The sequence below is a fragment of the Sminthopsis crassicaudata genome, chromosome 1, assembly GCF_048593235.1.
Source record: "Sminthopsis crassicaudata isolate SCR6 chromosome 1, ASM4859323v1, whole genome shotgun sequence".
Taxonomy (NCBI): Eukaryota; Metazoa; Chordata; class Mammalia; order Dasyuromorphia; family Dasyuridae; genus Sminthopsis; species Sminthopsis crassicaudata.
The window spans coordinates 608,316,992-608,337,461 of record NC_133617.1 but is presented as its reverse complement, the minus strand read 5'-3'; the positions used below and the strand labels follow the sequence as shown (position 1 = coordinate 608,337,461).

General features: G+C 32.7%; 1 protein-coding gene across 1 annotated transcript in view; it reads left to right on the top strand.

The window, feature by feature from the left end:
- NDUFS4 (NADH:ubiquinone oxidoreductase subunit S4) overlaps nucleotides 1–20,470 on the top strand; it is a 124,896-nt gene that overhangs the window by 98,451 nt on the left and 5,975 nt on the right. Inside the window, exon 5 of the mRNA XM_074282536.1 lies at nucleotides 3,727–3,800. Coding sequence (XP_074138637.1) covers nucleotides 3,727–3,800 — 74 coding nt within the window. The remainder of the gene's footprint in view (nucleotides 1–3,726; nucleotides 3,801–20,470) is intronic.

Below are 20,470 nucleotides of genomic sequence, written 5' to 3'. Positions count from 1 at the left end.
TAGGTCTATATTTTATTGAGAGTCTTGAGAAATTAAATGTCAATTTAATTTAATTCTAGTCTTCATTTGTTAGTCTGTATACATTATGAATGCATTTAAAGATTTGACACTATATATATACATATACACACACTAAACTATGCCCTTTGACCTGACTAAAACACTACTAAGTCTATATCACATAGAAATAAAAGAAAGAACAAAGGGATATATATGTATTACCATTTTAGCAGCTATTTTCAGCAAAAAATTGAAGATTGAAACTGTTTCCTATTGGGGAATGGCTAAGATAAAGAATTTATACCACAATGTTAATGTAATAGAATATTATTGTGTCATAAGAAATTATGAAATGAGCAGATTCAGAGGAACAGAAAACCTCTAGGAACTTTGGCAGAGAGAAATGAGCAGGAAAACATCAAAAGATATTAGAACTTTCATCAGTGTAATAGTAAACAAGTCCAAAAGAATGAATAAAAGAATGAAGATGAAACATTTGCTCCCTCCCTCCTAGAATAGATGAACTCAAAAGACATAATGATATGGAACATTTATGGGGATAGTTAATGTAGGAAATTATTTTGCTAATCTTTGCAACTATGTCAGGTTTTTTTTTTTTTTTTTTTTTTTAATTACTCCTTAAAGGTGTGGGAAGTAATAGTATGGACAGATTAATTTTTTAAGTGCCTGTTAATTAAAAACTTTAAAAACAAAAAATTAGGTTTAAAAATGCACTTATAGGTTAATTGATCCTCTTGGAATGACTAGAGAATTAGTTTACAAGTTAGAACCATTTCGGTTATGTAGAATTGTCATTAGTAGCTTGAGTTAAATTAAACTAATCTTTGAAAAGTAGAAACTAGTCTAGTTGACTTTCTTAGCTTTTAAAGATATCAACATTAATGTCTTATAATTTAAACATCTTATAAGGAATTTATCTTTTGGATATATCACTTGAAATTTGTAGTTTAAAAAGGCAGTTTGTGTTGACACTTTGATTTGGTTTTTGTTGTTGCTATTCTTTTAATAAACTTAAATTATATCTCTGCCTCTGTGTGAGGAATCATGAGATCTCTGACTGAAAGTTGTATCAGATGTGAAATCCAGATATTTATTAGTGATAAAATAGTGAATAGTGTCTGTATTTTCACCTCTAAATGTACTTTATTATATTTTTAAAGTATTTGCCCTTGTCTAGAAATTGAAAAGTTACTATGTTTTTGCTGAAGCAATTGGAATTAAGTGACTTGCCTAGGGTTACACAGCTAGGAATTGTTAAGTGTCTGAGAGCAGATTTGAACTCAGGTCCTCCTGACTTCAGGGCTGGTGCTCTAACCAGAGTTGCTCCACCTAGCTGCCTTGGTACTAATTTTTTTTAAAGAAAATCATAACTTAGTTTTGGGAACAAGTGAATCATCACAACTAGAATATGTCATTTTGTAAGACTCAAATTTTATTATTGTAATTTCAATAATCATTTACTAAACCCTTACTACTTTCTCCTCCTCTCTTTTGTCTACCCTAGGAAGACAACTAACAATTCAGTTTAAATAATCAAACTTTTTTATTAGGAATAGAAATGTAGTACAGATAGAGTCTATTTGATTTCCTGGTGGAAATGAATCAGTGGATATATGAGAGACTATATGTTGTATATAGGGCTAGGAATCGAGGGACATGAGCTAATTACTTATGACCTTTGGTCAAGTCACTTAATGAACTAATGTGTGGAAACAGTTTTAAAAGGAAACATTATGGTATCACAGAAAGAAAAAAAAATCAAAACAAAACAAAAAAATACATTGAGTTGACAGCCAAGAGATTTGAATCACTACTTTTGCCACAAACTAGCATTGTGTTCTTATTCAGTTAACATATGAGCCTTAGTTTCTCTATCTATAAAAAGACAATGGAGCTAAATAATCTCTAATGTCTCTTCCAGCTCTAAGATTCTAATATTCTTTTTTGTATGTTAAAAATATTTTACTAATATGTTATTATTTAATTTTCCAGATCTCTTTATCTGAAAGATAGAGGTACTACTACCTTCCCTATTCACATAGCACACATACCCCTCTCCCTTCCCCTCACTTTCCAAGGAATTTGAATTTAGATCTCCTAATTCCTAGCTTAGTGCTCTTTCACTGCTGTTTGTTCATTCATCAACTGAATACACTCCATCAATCACAAGTAATTTTATAGATTGTATGTACATTGACACTGGTTTTAGATGGTTTATATGTAGTGTGGTCATTATGCTATAAAGAATAATATGAAAATCAATAGCTTTAGATTCTGGTTTAAGGGCCTAAATGGAGATTTTTTTTTTTCTCTAGCTTTTAGTGACCCTTCCATTCCTCATATCCCTTATATTCGTTCCATATATACTTTATATAATTATATCCATATATGTTTTCTTTTCTGATAGAATGTCAATTCCTAGAGGAATTTAATGGAATAAGAGAATCAATTTGGAGACAATTAATTTGTTAACAATTTGTCTTTGTATCTCTAGTGCCTGGCACATAATAATAACTTTATACGAGTTTACTTAATTATTTTATGATCTTGAGAAGATTGCTTTGCCATTCTGAGCCACTTTTTCCTCACCTATAAAAATGAATTACTTAGGCCAGGGGTTCTCAAACTAGGCCAGATGCGGCAGGCCTGGTTATGGCAATTGGGCTGAGGGATGGAGACAGTGTGAGCTTTTGTTTTTACTATAGTCCGGCCCTCCAACAGTCTGAGGCACAGTGAACTGGCCCCCTATTTAAAAAGTTTGAGGACCACTGACTTAGGCTATTATTTCAAATCCCTTCTTTCTCAAAAGTTGTTTCATAATAGCGAGTTCCTTAGGACTTCAGATTTTATATATTCTTCCCTTATCTGACTTAAAGTAGCAAAGATCAAATAATCAAGTCATCAAGCATTTATTAGACAGGATGTTCGAAAGATTCACAAAGAAAGATACAAACAACCCGTTTTCAAGTAGTCACCTGCAACCCACTAGTTACATACAAGATATTTACATAGTAAATTAAAGTAATTTCATTGGGAGGTACTAAGATTGAGAGGGACTAGGAAAGATTTGCAGAATGTAGGATTTGATCCAAGACTTGAAGAAAGCAAGGAAAATAGTGTGATTTGGGGGAGTATATGATTTTGTTATAGTTGAGAGTTTTTCAGGAAGAATCCAGTCCATAGAGTTCCTGTTTGCTACCATCAGCTTTCATTAAGGGATACAATGGCAGTCACATTTTTGAAATCTTGTGGCATTTCTTCAGCATTTCATGTTTTGGAAAGGAAGAAAAGCCTAGATGCTTAAACATTACCTCCATTCCTCCTTGAAAAACTCAGCAGGTATGCCATTAGGTCCTGGAGCCTCATTGTTCTAAATGTCTCTGACAGTAGGAGTGATTTCTTCAGAAGTTGGAACACAAGCCATGTTCATCATATCTTGGCAGTTTCTCTATGCTTTATAGTAATGATGGAATTAAGATGGCCACAGTTTTGTTGTTATATCTCTGCAGGGTTCTCTGTCTGGGTGATGAGGATAAAAAGAAGCCTCATATCTCAGCTTTCTTCTTCCTGTTTTCCTTTATAGCCCTTTGTGTTTTAGCAGGAAAATGCTTTAAAAATCCAGACATATATGTGCACAATAATCTGACTAAAAATGTTGGCATATTAAACACCAGATAACTAAACACAAATATTATTTTTTAACAGGGCAGATCCTCTCTCAAATCTGGTTCTAACCTTCAGTACTAAAGAAGATGCCATTGCATTTGCAGAAAAAAATGGTATGTATTCCCTTCTTTTCTCCAAAACAGTTAGCCTTTGATTTTATGAATAAGTTGTTAACCAAAGTCATTATCATTCAATAGTAGTTGAAACCTGAATTTAAGGAACTTTAACTTTTGGTAAGAAATCTTTTAAAAACTAAATCTTATGGCAAGTTCTAGGATCACTTAATTACAGACCTGCCCTTATTTGGTTGTTATCAATTACTCAGCAAAGCCCTTATACTTTGCTAATCACTGTATTAAGTTCTAGGCATACAAAGAAAGTCATACTGGTATAGACAATACATAAATAAATACTTTCAAAGAGACATCCAAATTTAATGAAGTGTTATATCAGTCGACATGCACTGATTTTTATGCCAAACATTCTATTCAGTGCAAGAGTCCATGAGACAAATTAACAAGGTAACATTGAAGAGAAAGGCATTAGCTGCTGCAATGACCAGGAAAGACCTCAAACAGAAATTGGCACTTGAGCTGAATCTTAGAGGAAAGTAGAGATTCCAAGAGACAGAGATAAGAGAAAACATTACCCTTATGGTCTGGAATGGATTGGGGAGAAGCTAGTGCCCAGAAATAATCCTGGGTTCTCAAAGATTATGACAGTGGAGGTTCAGGTATAGTTTTACAATAGATGGTGTCTGCTTTTTAAGCATCAGTGAGTGAAGCTATTACAGAGAGGCTCAGCAGCAGTAGGCTACTCACATAGTGATGAATTATTTGACCAGGACAATCATGCACAGTTTCTTCAAAACAAGGACTGACTGCTTAATTTTTTCCTTTGTATTCTCAGTGCTTTTAACATTGTGGGCATTTAACATTTGTTAGCCTGATTTCAGTAGGCTGAAACAAAAGAAAAATATATAGTAATTATTAATCTTGTATAACTTCTTTCTGCTTCTCAATGATGGTGACAAAAGTGGTGGGAGAAGAGGCAAATGGTGCTAAGTATCAATTATTTTTTAAATGACTTGTAACAATTTTAGTTCTTGATATTCTGAATATGAGATCAAAGATCAATAAATTAATATACTACTGAAGAATGAGAACACATCAGTATTGACATTCTCATTTTAGGGTAAACTAAAGATATTTACTGCAAAGTTGAGAAGTAGACAGATTCGCCAAGCACTCAGTTAACACCCTTAAACCAATATAAGTTTTTAATACTTATTGACTTAAATGCCAAAATGAACACAGGGAGATCATTGAAAAATATGTTGGAAAACTCGGTTCTGGAATAAGAAGTAAGATAGACCAAAGATTTATAGGCTATAAAGAAATATGAGATCAAAGATCAACAAATTAATCATGATACTTCAAAAAGAAATTTGGAAATTGCTGGCAAATGCTAAATAAACATCATTACAAGAATAAAATTAATTGTATTTGAAAATAGAAAATTACTGATTACATTTATATGGATCATTTTCATATTAATTAGCTATCTTTGTACTATCTAACCATAGATGTTTTAGATTTTTAACAAATTTTGAACAGTATCATCTCAGAACAGTAAGTAGTGGTGGATGGTTAAACAGGATTTGTAGACAGTTTGTTAAGAGACCTAATCTAGATCATACTAAAAGCATTCAAAGAAATATGGAAATAGACAGAAAATGGAAGTGATAGATGTAAAAAAAATTATATTAACAAACTTGTTTCTCCAGTAGTGACAGTGGAGTCATCACATTTGAACTCTTAATTCTAATCTTCAATGTCATTGCTACATAAGGAAGTAAAAAAGCACTAGAGAAAATAAAGATAGTAAGAACACCTGGACTAAACAGAGTATTTATGTAAGATGTACTGGAAATGATATGGTTTTGAGGGTATTAAAGGATCGAATCCTAAGGTGTCTGAAGAGGGGAAGATACTAAAGTCTTCAGAAAAACTAATTGACTTTATTATTACCCAAAAATTGTGGTCAAGAGAGTATATCTGTTGATCCATCTGAGTATTTTCCTAGCTCTGTAAAATTCTTATCAAAAATAAGCTATCCATGAATCAATAACAGCTTGGATGAAGCAAATAGCAAAGCTTTCAAAAATGGCGTCATGCAGCAGATTACATCTTTATATTGACCAGTAACTCAAAAATACAAAAATTTCACTGTGCTTATTTGTTGGCTATAAAAAAAGTTGTTGAAAAGTTATGTTGAAAAGCAAGATGCTATTTTAAAGATCATCTTCCAACAAAGTATGTTGTATACATGTCAAAATTGTGAAGGTTCCTTGAAGATATAATAAAAATGTGTTTTGATGATTTTATTATTAAATCAAGCAATCCATATAACATAGAGATGTTCTTAGCAAAGATATTTGTCCTTCTTGTGAAAGATTTCCAGGTTTGTGTCAAAGTGGAAAATGGATTCCTATACATGGAGATTTTATTAATATTCCTATTTGCAGATTCTATGAATTACCATCCAAACTAATACTTAACTTCTATTCTTTGCTTCTATTGCTGCCACCAGACCAAATCCCATCTCTTTATTTCCCTCCCAGACCTCCTTCAATACCTGAATTAATATGCATAGTTTAGTGTTTGTTTAAAAACAACAGAACTACACTAAAAACATATAACAAAGGAGAAGACTCAAAATCAGCAACACTGGAAATAAGTAGCATAAAGGATTTGGGAAGAATTTAGCATTGAGTAGAGAACTAAAATTGGAAAAGATCCTCAAAATCATTTTATTAAAAGAATTGGAGTTTAGAGGACCTGAATTCATATGTGGGCTGCTACTCCTTACTACTGGTGTGACATAGCAAATCCAGTTTATTAATTTTACAAATGAGTAATTTAGACTAGATGGTTTCTTGGATTCCTTCGAGATTTAAATCTTCCATCCTAGACATATAACACCTTCATGTTTTTATTGATATCTTTTGTTTTTGTATCACTTACATTTCCTTCTTTATTTCAAACCTGCCCCCTCCCAGAAGGCTATTCCTTAGTAAAAAATAAGTTTATCATAATCACTCAACACATTGCAATGTTCCAAACCTATGGAGGTCTTCCTCTCCAAAAGATCAGGAAAGGGTATCATCTCTAATTTATTCTTTGGAGCTAAGCTTGATCTTTAAAGTTTTATAATACTCATTTTCATTAATTTTGCTGTTCTTTCAATTTGTTTTGTAGTCATAGCATGTATTGTTTTTCTGTTGTGTTTATTTAGTTTCTATCTGTTAATATAATTCATCTCGTGCTTCTTTGAACAACACAGTAATATGCTATATTGTATTTATATACCCCAGTGTAATGAGTCCCTGAAAAAAAAATTTTAATAGGGTTAGAAGGCAAAGACTAAGGTAAAGGGAATAAACATTTATATAGAACCTAGAATGTGACAAGCATTATGCATTTTAGAGGCATTTTACAACTACATTCTCATACCTGCAAGGTAGTTACTAGAAAATAATAATTTTATAATTGAGGGAACTGAGGAAAGCAAAGATTAAATGATTTGTCCAGGGTCATATATCTAGTAAATATTTGAAGCTAGATTTGAACTCAGGTGTTACTGACTCAAGGCCTGCATTCTATCTAACACAACTTAGCCATCTCTAAGGAAACCAGTTGTAATGAAAAATACAGTTATCAGATATACATATATATGTTTGTGGACCCCAGGTTAAAAGCTAGAGCTTTGACCCTCTTTCTAGCTTCTCTTCTTCATCCCAGCCCCTCCTTGCTAGAGATACAAGCAATGATTTAGTAATCCTCCAGATAGGAACTTTATTTAAAAAAGGTAAGGATGGGGGTACAGTATCTTAAGTTATAACCTGGGACACATTACATAAAAACATTATTAAACATGGTAGTTGAGTAGTTTTAATAATACCATATACTTAAGCAATATTATGTTTTTGTGGGCTAACTAGGAAATTAAAGGAAAACGTATTCCAAGTTAATAACAAATGATTTACAGACAAATTTATGGGATGTTCCTTATTTGCAATTTGGAGACTACCTCTCTCATTTCTCTGTGTGTGTATATGTGTGTGTGTGTGTGTGTGTGTGTGTGTGTGTGTGTGTGTAAATCTAAATTTAGAATTTGTTCATTTAGTAGAATCTAAATTAATGTATTACAAGTAAAAATAATAAAAAATTTAAAGAAACCATCAACTACATTCTATTAAAACTTTTGGGGAAGAAATTTAAGTTCTTGACATAAAATTTAAAAAAAAAAAGATAAAATAATGTTATTGATCTGATGGATCATTTAAAATACCTCACATTTCCAATAAATTTATTGACTTGTTTTTATACATTCTTCATGGAAATAATTTCTTGGCCAGTATAGAAATTTGTTTCTAAAGCCTCCTGTGCTTACCAAAAAATTAGTAATGCAGTTAAGATAGTAAAATGATTACTTAGTGCTCTGTGAGAGATAGTGTGCTAGATACTAGAAATTTTTTGAATAAAGGAATATTTCAGGTGTCATTTCTGGCAAGACTTTTCTCCAATGTCTTTTTTTTTCTCCTTTATATTATATTTCAATTGAATGAGAATAAAAATCATAACTTTGCTTTGAGCCATGCATAATGTGGGTACACAGCTGCATTAGGAATCTTGAAACCTGCCAAGTATTCACGCACCTCAGTCTTTGGCCTTACAAACCTTTTACTATTCTGGTTCTAAGCCTCTGTTGAGCAAAGACTGCTAGTCATGTCAATTTGTGCCAAATTATGTAGTAGTTTTTCTTTGGGGCACAAATGGAGAGTAAGGAAAAATCATTAAACCGTTTACTTATGAACTTGTGTCAGAACTTTGGATTATCTTTGGAAAAAAGACCTTTCACAATAGTTGAATTTAAATTCCTTGCAGATAAAAATACCACAAAGTCATGCCACTACAGAATTTCTGTATTTACATTGTCATAGATATGCAATCAGTTCTAAAGTAATAAAAATTTTTCTTTTAATTTAATTTAGTATATAAGTGTATGGAGTACATAAGATAATTATGGTTCCTTTTGTGTCAATAGCCATTTTTCTTTGTAGCATTTGAAAATATTGCTAATAGTTACTTCCTCCAAACACTCATATCACAGAAAATTAAACATCCAAATCCACAGTTTAGAAACCTACAAAAGAAATGGGAAATTCAGAGAAAATAATTGGGCATAAACTATTTATTATAACCAAATTGCGTTAGGATATTGGAGCACTTGCTGTATTGTCTAATTATGACTTGAACATTTGGAAGTGTTTCAATGAGAAATATTTCTGTATATGAAATAGTAGACATGATATAGCTCATCATTTAGGTACTGATCATCGAATTTTTAACTAATCCATGCCATATGGCTTATTTCTCCAGTGGAAAGTGATGGCAACACTAGAACCATAGCATCTCCCTGATACAGTCTAGCTCATTTGCTTTGATAGCTCTTTTGTACAACTGGAGAGTTAAGCTAAGTTTTATTGTACTAAAGACACAGATGGAACAATTGCATACCACCTTGAATTTATGTAGCTTTTTTTTCCTTTAAAAGAAGTTAAGTATTTTTAAATGTAGTATCTCATTATCAAGAATTTTAAAAATTTCGGAGTTTTATAAGATATTGTAGAAATATGTTATTTTTATATTTCTGTATTATATATGCTTTTTCAGTTTACTTGACCATAATCTATTCTATTATAAGCAAATTTTTTTATTTTTTTCTTATTTTTCTCACACATTTTAAAAAATTTCAGTTACATAAAAAGATAGTTTTCAACATTTGTTTTTATAGGATTTTAAGTTTCAGAATTTTTTCTCCCTTCCTCCCTCCCTCCCATCCATTCTCCCCAAGGTAGGAAGCAATTTGTTATACATATTATAGATGTGCATTCATTTCCGCCATTGGGGGGTGAGAGGGGAGTGTTACTTTTTTCTTGTGGTTTTTCCCTTTTGTTGTGCTTTTTCTTTCACAATATGAATAATATGAAAATACATTTAAAATATTACTCTGGTTTGCGTTTATTCTCCATAGTTATCTCTCTGAATGTGGATGGCATTTTCTATCCAAGTCTATTGAAATTCTTAGATCACTGCATTGCTGAGAAGAGCTAAGTTTATCATTTACATCATTGCATAGCCTCGCTCTCACTCTGTACAATGTTCTACTGATTCTGATCACCTCACTCAGCTTCAGTTTATGTAAGTCTTTCCAGCCTGCTCATTTTTACAGAACAATAATATTCCATTACATTCATATATCATAACTTATTCAACCATTCCCCAATTGAGGATATCTACTCATTTTCCAATTGCCCCTTGCCACTACAAAAAGAGCTGCTATAAACATTTTTGCACATGTGGGTCTTTCCCCGTTCTTTTATGATCTTTGTGATACAGACCCAGTAGTGACACTGGTGGATCAAAGAGTCTGCACAGTTTTATAGCCCTTTGGGCATAGTTCCAAATTGTTCTCCAGAATGGTTGGATTACTTCACAATTTCACCAACGATGTGCTAATGTCCTAATTTTCCAAAGTCCCTCCAGTATTTATCATCTTAGCCAATTTGGGAGGTGTGAGGAATTACCTCAGAGCTGTTTTAATTTTCATTTCTCTAATCAATAGTGATTTAGAGCATATTTTCATATGATTATAGATGATTTTAATTTAATTTTTTTCTCTTCATATCTTTTGATCATTTATCAATTGGAGAAATTGTGTCTTTTTAAATTTGACTCCGTTCTCTATGCATTTTCGAAATGAGGACTTTATCAGAAACACTGGCTATAAAAATTTGTTCCCCAGATTTCTGCTTCCCTTCTAAACTTGGCTGCATTAATTTTGTTTATATAAAAACTTTAATTTATTGCAATCAAAATTATCCATTTTGCATTTCATAATGTTCTATGGTTCTTCTTTGATCTCAAATTCCTCCCTTCTCAAAAAATGTAACAAACTATCCCTTGCTCTCCTAATTTGCTTATAATATCACTTTTTATGTCTAAATCATGAATTCATTTCGACCATTTGTTGGTATAGGGTATGAGATACAATCTATGCTGGTTTCTGCCTTACTATTTTCTGGTTTTCTCAGTGATTTTTTTGTCAAATACTGAGTTCTTATCTCAGAAGCCAGAGTCTTTGGATTTATCAAGTGGTAGATAAGTTGTTGACTTGTATCTTGTATACCTAATCTATTTTCTGATTTACCATTCTATTTCTTAGCCTGTACCAAATGGTTTTGATGACTGTTACTTTATAAAAGAGCTTTAGGTCTGGTACAGCTAAGCCACCTTCCTTTGAATTTTTTTTCTTTTTTACTAATTCCCTTGATATTCTTGACTTTTTGTTCTACAGATAAATTTTGTTGTTTTTTTCTAGTTCTATAAAGTGATTTTTTTTTTTTGACAATTTGATTGATATGGAACTGAATAAGATTAATTTAGAGAGAATTGTGTGAGCAAGTTTCAAGTAAAAAAGAAAGAATAAGTATAATTTCAGGCTTTCATAAATAATTTCTTATTTCCCTTGATGAAAATGATTTTCATTATTCTCCAGTTAACCTGCTCTTATTTAATCATTTGCACTCTTCCTTAACAATGAAAAGTAATTTCAAAGATATTGTACTATGAAGTTCAGGGAATTCACAAATTTGTGTATCCTTGCACAATAGGATAAAGAAAATGTGAGAAAGATTTTTCCAATTTTATTTATTTATTTTTGCCAGGATTTAATGTGAGTTGACTTTTCTGGGAGGTAGATGTGTAATGTAGAAATTAACACTTTTGGCCTGTTTATAAAATGAGTGAGAGTCCTGAAGATCTGTAGGAACATACACTGTGGCCTTCAGTTATTTCTTTTTCCCTTCAGTTTAGTCTTTGCTTTAAACTGGCCTCATACTTTTCTAACTTTTTAAAATAATCAAGGAAGTGAAATCTGCTTTATGGTTTAATTTATTGAACAAGTCAAATGGCAAAAAACCAAATCTTTTATCTATACTCTAATGAATCTAATAGCCTAACAGTACAAGCATTTATGTAAGTTGCAGTCATACAACTTGCTGATACACCACATTGAGAGGAAAATTAAAACAAATTCCCTCACTACAGCAATGTTGCAAGAGCCATTACTCATGACTTAGAAGATTTGATGTCTAGTCATGAGCCAGTCTTTTAACTGTGATTTAGGCAAGTCCCAGAGTTTCTCTTAAGTTTGTTTCTTAAATGTTTCTGAGTTTTCCCAGGATATTTTACCCATCAAAATGTCATCTACTTCAAATCCTCTTTGTAGTATTGTAGTCAATATGATCACCAAAATGGCAGAAACAATTTCAATAGTCTTTACATAATATGGGTCGCCATCTGGCTATAAGAAGAGAACTGAAAGTAGGTTTTGTTTTGTTTGTTTTGTTTTGTTTTGTTTTGTTTGTTTTGTTTTAAATTCAGTCTTTATTTTCTCTGAGTCTTGTTGCTGGTGATAGGGTTTTAAAATTGCAGTTTAAAGTCAGAGTTTTAAAACCATTATAATCCCTTATTCTTTTCTGGTGATAGACTAGTGATACTGGTTTTTGCTTAACCTACTCTTCTTCCCAAAAAATAAACCACATTTCAAGCCTGGTCTTTGAGAATTTAGTACTACCATCATTAAAAGGATATATACCAGATAGATCTTAGACCATATTTTCTAAATAGAATATTTAGAATATACTCGAAGGGAAAATGTAAAAGGGTGACTTTCTAGTCCAAAGAAGCAGTTTAAACACACTTTTTACTAGGTTGTTGCAGAAGTGCATAAAGTATTATTGATAATAAGCATGTTGAAGTAGAGATCCTAAGGCAAGGAGGCAAATTCAAATTCATAGCTATCAATAAAACTTGGTATGATGAAATCCATGAAACTTTGACTCTAGAGAGGTATAACTTATTAAAAAGAAACAGAAGAGATAATTGTTGGGGGAAAGGAATAGAGTCGTAATGAATACATGGTGTCTGAAAAAGTCTTAGTGCAGTTTTAGGCTTTAATAGCTAAGATATACTCTTATCTAGAAAGTAGGTGGTGAGGGGAAAACATGGTAGACAGCATTTGAATAAAGATCTGTGGAAACATTGTCATAAGAGAAGACTACAGGCCACCTAGACTGAAATGGATAAGGAATTCAGAAAATATCACTGGCTGGTCAAGAAGAAGAATATATTAGTGTCAGGGAACTTCAGTTATCCAAACCTCTATTGGAAGTCCTTTCTCTGCCAGAAGCCAAGCTACCTAAATCACTTTTTGACTTGCTATAAAGATAAGTTCCTCCTTTAGAAATCTGAGAAATCAGCAAGAGAAAAAAATTTTTTTTTTATTATAGCTTTTTATTTACAAGATATATGCATGGGTAATTTTTTAGCATTGACAATTGCAAAACCTTTTGTTCCAACTTTTTCCCTCCTTCCCCCCACCTTTTCCCACAGATGGCAGGTTGACCAATACATGTTAAATATTTTAAAAGTATAAGTTAAATACTATATATGTATATATGTATATATATATATATATATATATATATGTATATATATATATATATATATACATATATATATATATATATATATATATATATATATATATATACACATGTCCAAACAGTTATTTTGCTGTACAAAAAGAATCGGACTTTGAAATAGTGTGCAATTAGCCTGTGAAGGAAATAAAAAATGCAGCTGACAAAAATAGAGGGATTGGGAATTCTATGTAGTGGTCCATAGTCATCTCCCAGAGTTCTTTCACTGGGTGTAGCTGGTTCAATTCATTATTGCTCTGTTGGAAATTATTTGGTTCATCTCATTGTTGAGGGCCACATCCATCAGAATTGATCATCAGATAGTATTGTTATTGAAGTATATAATGATCTTCTGGTCCTGTTCATTTCATTCAGCATCAGTTTATGTAAGTCTCTCCAGGCCTTTCTGAAATCATCCTGCTGATGATTTCTTACAGAATAATAATATTCCATAACATTCATATACCATAGTTTATTCATCCATTCTCCAATTGATGAGCATCCACTCAATTTTCAGTTTCTAGCCACTACAAAGAGGGCTGCCACAACATTTCTCTTCTTTAAAATCTCTTTGGGATATAAGCCCAGTAGTAACACTGCTGGATCAAAAGGAATGCACAGTTTGATAACTTTTTGAGCATAGTTCCAAATTGCTCTCCAGAATGGCTGGATGTATTCACAATTCCACCAACAATGAATCAGTGTCCTAGTTTTCCCACATCCCCTCCAACATTCTGCATTATCTTTCCCTGTCATTCTAGCCAATCTGACAGGTGTGTAGTGGTATCTCAGAGTTGTCTTAATTTGCATTTCTTTGATTAATAATGACTTGGAGCATCTTTTCATATGGCTAGAAATAGTTTCAATTTCTTTGAGAATTGTCTGTTCATATCCTTTGACCATTTATCAATTGGAGAATGGCTTGATTTCTTATAAATTAGAGTCAATTCTCTATATATTTTGGAAATGAGGCCTTTATCAGAACCTTTGACTGTAAAAAATGTTTTCCCAGTTTATTTCAGGAAAAATTCTTTTCAGGATTTAATTCTAATCAAGTTGCTGGGGTGAAAGTGATGGGAACTTAGTGAGAGAAGTGATTAGAATTGCTAAAATTTGTGACAGAGGTAAGAAAACCAAGCATAGTCAAAAATATTCCTTAGATTTGAGAAAAGGAGATTTCAGAGGAAGTGTAGGTAGGCTCCTATCGACTAAAAATTCAATCTCGGAGGAAGAAGCTCAAAGATAAAATTGGGAAGGCACAAAGAGAAATCATTCCAATGAGGCAAAGAAAGAAGTGTATTAAAAGATGTGTAGGTTCTCCAATTGATAAATATCAAAGGATATGAACAGACAATTCTCAGATGATGAAATTGAAACTATATCCACTCATATGAAAGTGTTCCAAATCACTATTGATCAGAGAAATGCAAATTAAGACAACTCTGAGATACCACTACACACCTGTCAGATTGGCTAGAATGACAGGGAAAGATAATGCAGAATGTTGGAGGGGATGTGGGAAAACTGGGACACTGATACATTGTTGGTGGAGTTGTGAAAGAATCCAGCCATTCTGGAGAGCAATTTGGAACTATGCTCAAAAAGTTATCAAACTGTGCATATCTTTTGACCCAGCATTGCTGCTATTGGGATTACATCCCAAAGAATTACTAAAGAAGGGAAAGGGACCTGTATGTGCCAAAATGTTTGTGGCAGCTCTTTTTGTTGTAGCTAGAAACTGGAAGTTGAATGGATGCCCATCAATTGGAGAATGGTTGGGTAAATTATGGTATATGAAGATTATGGAATACTATTGCTCTATAAGAAATGAGCAGCAGGAGGAATACAGAGAGGCTTGGAGAGACTTACATCAACTGATGCTGAGTGAAATGAATAGAACCAGAAGATCGCTGTACACCTCAGTGCTGTATGAGGATGTGTTCTGATGGAGGTGGATATCTTCAACATAGAGAGGATCCAGCTCACTTCCAGTTGATCAATGATGGACAGAAATAACTATACCCAGAGAGGGAACACTGGGAAGTGAATGTAAATTGTTAGCACTACTGTCTGTCTACCCAGGTTACTTGTACCTTCGGAGTCTAGTACTTGATGTGCAACAAGAAAATGGTATTTCCACACATATATTGTATCTAGGTTTTATTGTAACACATGTAGAATGTATGGGATTGCCTGTCATCGGGGGGAGGGAGTGGAGGGAGGGAGGGATAATTTGGAGGGATGAATACAAGGGATAATGTTGTGGAGAAAAATTGCTTATGCATATATACTGTGAAAAAAAATTCTAAATAAATAAATAAATGAAAATTCAACAACAACAAAAAAAAAGATGTGTAGGATTTACCAACTTAGACTTTTTAAAGATGCATACAATAAGATGATAGCCTTGTACAGATAAGGTGAGAAATGCTAAAAATTTAAAATAAAGGGAGGCTGCTAATAAGAAAAGCTAAGAATGACCAAAAATCGTTTGGATTTTTTTGGGAGGATGAAGAGGAGGGAGAGCATTTTGTTCATATTGAGTTAAATAAGAGAAACAAAGAGTGGATAGGATTGATGCTTTATTGTATACAGATGGGATAATGAGAGTAATAACAGAAGGCAAAACAGTTTTAATTATTTTTATTTTCTTTTCCTGTCAGGGAGAATGATTTTTGAGTTAGGATCATATAGGACAAATTTAGAACTAGAAGGAACCTTAGAAGCTGTCCAGTTGCTTCATTTTACATATGAGGGGACTGAAGCCCAGAGAGGTTAATTTGTGATTTGCCCCAAATCAAACAGATAATAAGAAGAAACAGAGGAGTAATTTGAACTCTGCTCTTCTGGTTGTAAATTAATTACACTTTGGGGTGGGGGAGAGTGAATGGATAATAGAAATTTGAAACCTAAAGGCATATACATATAAGATTTTATGAATTCTAGTCACTTAACTCACATGAACCACACATTGTGTAGTAGTGAAAAAACTTCCAATGTGATTTCTGAGCCACTATTAGTGGCTTCTTGAGAAAGATCATAGAAAATGAAGGAATTATCACAACTCCAGAAAAGGAAAGAGAATGGATTCTGCAAATTAAATATAGGCCAGTTTTTAATTCCTGTGAGGTTACAAAATTCAACAGCATATTATTAATTAGTGAATGGACATCCAGAAAAGGAAATATGACAACAAAGGTGATCATAAAAAGCCAGCATAATTTCATCATGATCATATTATGCCAAACTAACATTTCCTTTTTTGAAAGTTATTAAAGTGGTAGATCTAAGGAAGTGACAGAGATTGAATTTCCTAGGTTTTAGCAAAGCAGTTGGAAAAATCTCTCATGCAATTTCTTATGGAAAAGATGGAGAGATGTGAACTAGATACTATAGTTAGATGGTTTTAGAACTGGTTAAATGATTGGACCAAAAGGTCATTAATGGTTTGATATTAACTTGAATGAGGTTTCCAATGTATTCTCTCATAAGGTGTTTTTGCCCTGTGCTTTTTAATATCCTTATCAATGACTTCAAAGAAGACATAGAAATCTAATAGAAATCTGTGCAAGCTAATTAATATATATTTACTAGTAAAATTATAATTCCATTTGATCCCTCTTCTACGTGGAAACCTTTAAGACATTTTAAGACAGATATCATCTTCCACCCCTTCATATTCTCTGAGCTAAATATCAGCGTCTCCTTACATTGATAATCAGAACTAAATGTATTACTACAGATATAATCTGACTAAACCAGAGTACATAGCAGAACTAGTATTAGTCCTTATAAGCTGTATGATTTAATATAACTCAAAGACACAGTAATGTTTTTATTTTTCATATAGTTGACTTCCATTGAGCTTATAGTTTACTAAAACCCTAGTTATTTTTTCAGAAAAACTATCTTAACTTGCTTTGTCTTGTACTTGGAAAGAACAAAAATAGTTCTGCCTGCCAGCTTTCCTTCATTATGTGCTTTATTACATACTCCTCACAGTATTTTTATGGTATTTTGCACACTCTTAAATTCATTCTCTTATCTGCCCTTGTGTCTGTCTTCTGTGTATCTTTTTAGTCCTTTATCATGAAATCACACTTTTATCTCTTTGGTTGTTAAGTTTAACCTTGGTTATATCCCATAGGTTTTCAATTGGGTTTAAATCAATTTAATTTTGAGGCCATTGAAGCATATTTGTCTCTGATATATAAGTTGGTCGTGTTATAGCTCTCCATCTTCATTTGGAAATTTATGTAATTCCGGAACAGTTCTTCTTCTCAGTATACACTGATATTTATCAGACTTAATCAGTCTTTCAGTGAAGATTCTAGGCACAATGGAAGTTTAAAAAAAAAAATCACCCAATCATTATTTGGGTCAAAATTTTATAGTCTAGTAATTGACTAGATCATTAAGGTTTGCCGTCTAACAGTTTTAGTATGACCTTTAATAGAAAAAAGTGAATTCCAAGTATAGAATTTACTTTTTTCAATTTTCATTATCTCATAATTTATATTCCATGACAAGTGTTTTTTCTTCATAGCAGCAGTTAGTAGCCTTTTTTAAACTAGTATTCTTATTCTTCTTCTACTTTATTTTTTTTTTTGAGTTGCAATCTTTTTTTTATTAAAACTTTTTATTTTCAAAAAATATTCATGCATTATTTTTTAACATTGACAGTTGCATAGCCTTGTGTTCCAAATTTTCCCCTCCTTCCCCCACCCTCTCTCCTAGATAGTAAGCAATTCAATATATGCTATACAATATTCAATATATGTAAACATATTTATACAATTATCTTTTTTTTTTATAATATTATCCCTTGTATTCATTTTTCCAAATTATCCCTCCCCTCCCTCCACTCCCTCCCCCTGATGACAGGTAATCCCATACATTTTACATGTGTTACAATATAACCTAGATACAGTATATGTTTGTAAATACCATTTTCTTGTTGCACATTAAGTATTAGATTCCGAAGGTATAAGTATAACCTGGGTAGATAGACAGTAGTGCTAACAATTTACATTCACTTCCCAGTGTTCCTTCTCTGGGTATAGTTATTTCTGTCCATCATTGATCAACTGGAAGTGAGTTGGATCTTCTTTATGTTGAAGATATCCACTTCCATCAGAATACCTCTTCATACAGCATTGAAGTGTACAGCGATCTTCTGGTTCTGCTCATTTCACTCAGCATCAGTTGATGTAAGTCTCTCCAAGCCTCTCTGTATTCCTCCTGCTGCTCATTTCTTATAGAGCAATAGTATTCCATAATCTTCATATACCATAATTTACCCAACCATTCTCCAATTGATGGGCATCCATTCAACTTCCAGTTTCTAGCTACAACAAAAAGAGCTGCCACAAACATTTTGGCACATACAGGTCCCTTTCCCTTCTTTAGTATTTCTTTGGGATATAATCCCAATAGCAGCAATGCTGGATCAAAGGGTATGCACAGTTTGATAACTTTTTGAGCATAGTTCCAAATTGCTCTCCAGAATGGCTGGATTCTTTCACAACTCCACCAACAATGTATCAGTGTCCCAGTTTTCCCACATCCCCTCCAACATTCATCATTATTTGTTCCTGTCATCTTAGCCAATCTGACAGGTGTGTAGTGCTATCTCAGAGTTGTCTTAATTTGCATTTCTCTGATCAGTATGATTTGGAATATTCTTTCATATGAGTGGAAATAGTTTCAATTTCATCATCTGATTTGTCTGTTCATATCCTTTGACCATTTATCAATTGGAGAATGGCTTGATTTCTTATAAATTAGGGTCAGTTCTCTATATATTTTGGAAATGAGACCTTTGTCAGAACCTTTTCTTTTAAAAATGTTTTCCCAATTTGTTACTTCCCTTCTAATCTTGTTTGCATTAATATTGTTTGTGCAGAAACTTTTTAGTTTGATGTAATCAAAATCTTCTATTTTGTGATCAATAATGATCTCTAATTCTCCTCTGGTCATAAATTCTTTCCTCCTCCACAGGTCTGAGAGGTAGACTATTTTCTGTTTCTCTAATCTATTTATGATCTCATTCTTTATGCCTAAATCATGGACCCAATTTGATCTTATCTTGGTATATGGTGTTAAGTGTGGATCCATATCTAATTTCTGCCATACTAATTTCCAGTTTTCCCAACAGTTTTTTCCAAATAATGAATTTTTGTCCCTAATGTTGGTATCTTTGGGTTTGTCAAAGATTAGATTGCTATAGATGTACCCTTTTTTGTCCTTTGTATCTAATCTGTTCCACTGATCTACCGTTCTATTTCTTAGCCAATACCAAATGGTTTTGGTGACTGCTGCTATATAATATAGCTTTAGATCAGGTACACTTAGACCACCTTCCTGTGACTTTTTTTTCATTAGTTCCCTTGCAATTCTCGACCTTTTATTCTTCCATGTGGATTTTGTTGTTATTTTTTCTAGGTCATTAAAATAGTTTCTTGGGAGTCTGATTGGAATAGCACTAAAGAAATATATTAGTTTGGGGAGTATTGTCATCTTTATTATATTCGCTCGGCCTATCCAAGAGCACTGAATGTCTTTCCAATTATTTTAATCTGACTTTATTTTTGTGGCAAGCGTTTTGAAGAGCTGAGAATGATGTGAAGATTACAGACCTGAGAGATGGTAGCACACTCAACAAAAATAAAATTTCAGAAGAGAAATAGCTCTTGAAGGAAAGAAAATTAATTCTGCTTTAGATATATTGTGCTGATAATGCCCAGTGGAACATTAAAATGGAATTGGGTATCAGACAATTGGTTATATGCAACTGAAATTTAACAGGCAGATCAGGGCTATATATGTAGATCTATGAGTCATCTACATAGAGATGATCATTAAATACATGTGAGCAAATAAAGTAAGTCTCCAAGAATATAGAGAAAAAAAGTGCTCAGGGCAAAATTTTTTTATACATCACAATTAGGGCATATGATATAACTAGAGATCCAACAATGGAGATGGAGGAGAACCAAGAAAGAACTATAGCATAAATATCCAGAGATAAATGACCAAAAGGCAAAAATGTTGGCAGTGTCATATATTATGGAGAAAACAAGTAGGACAAAGAATGAGAAAAGAACACCAGAGTGGGAGATTGAAGATTTGTATAATTTTGGAAAGAGCAATTTTAGTTGACTTGGAAACCAG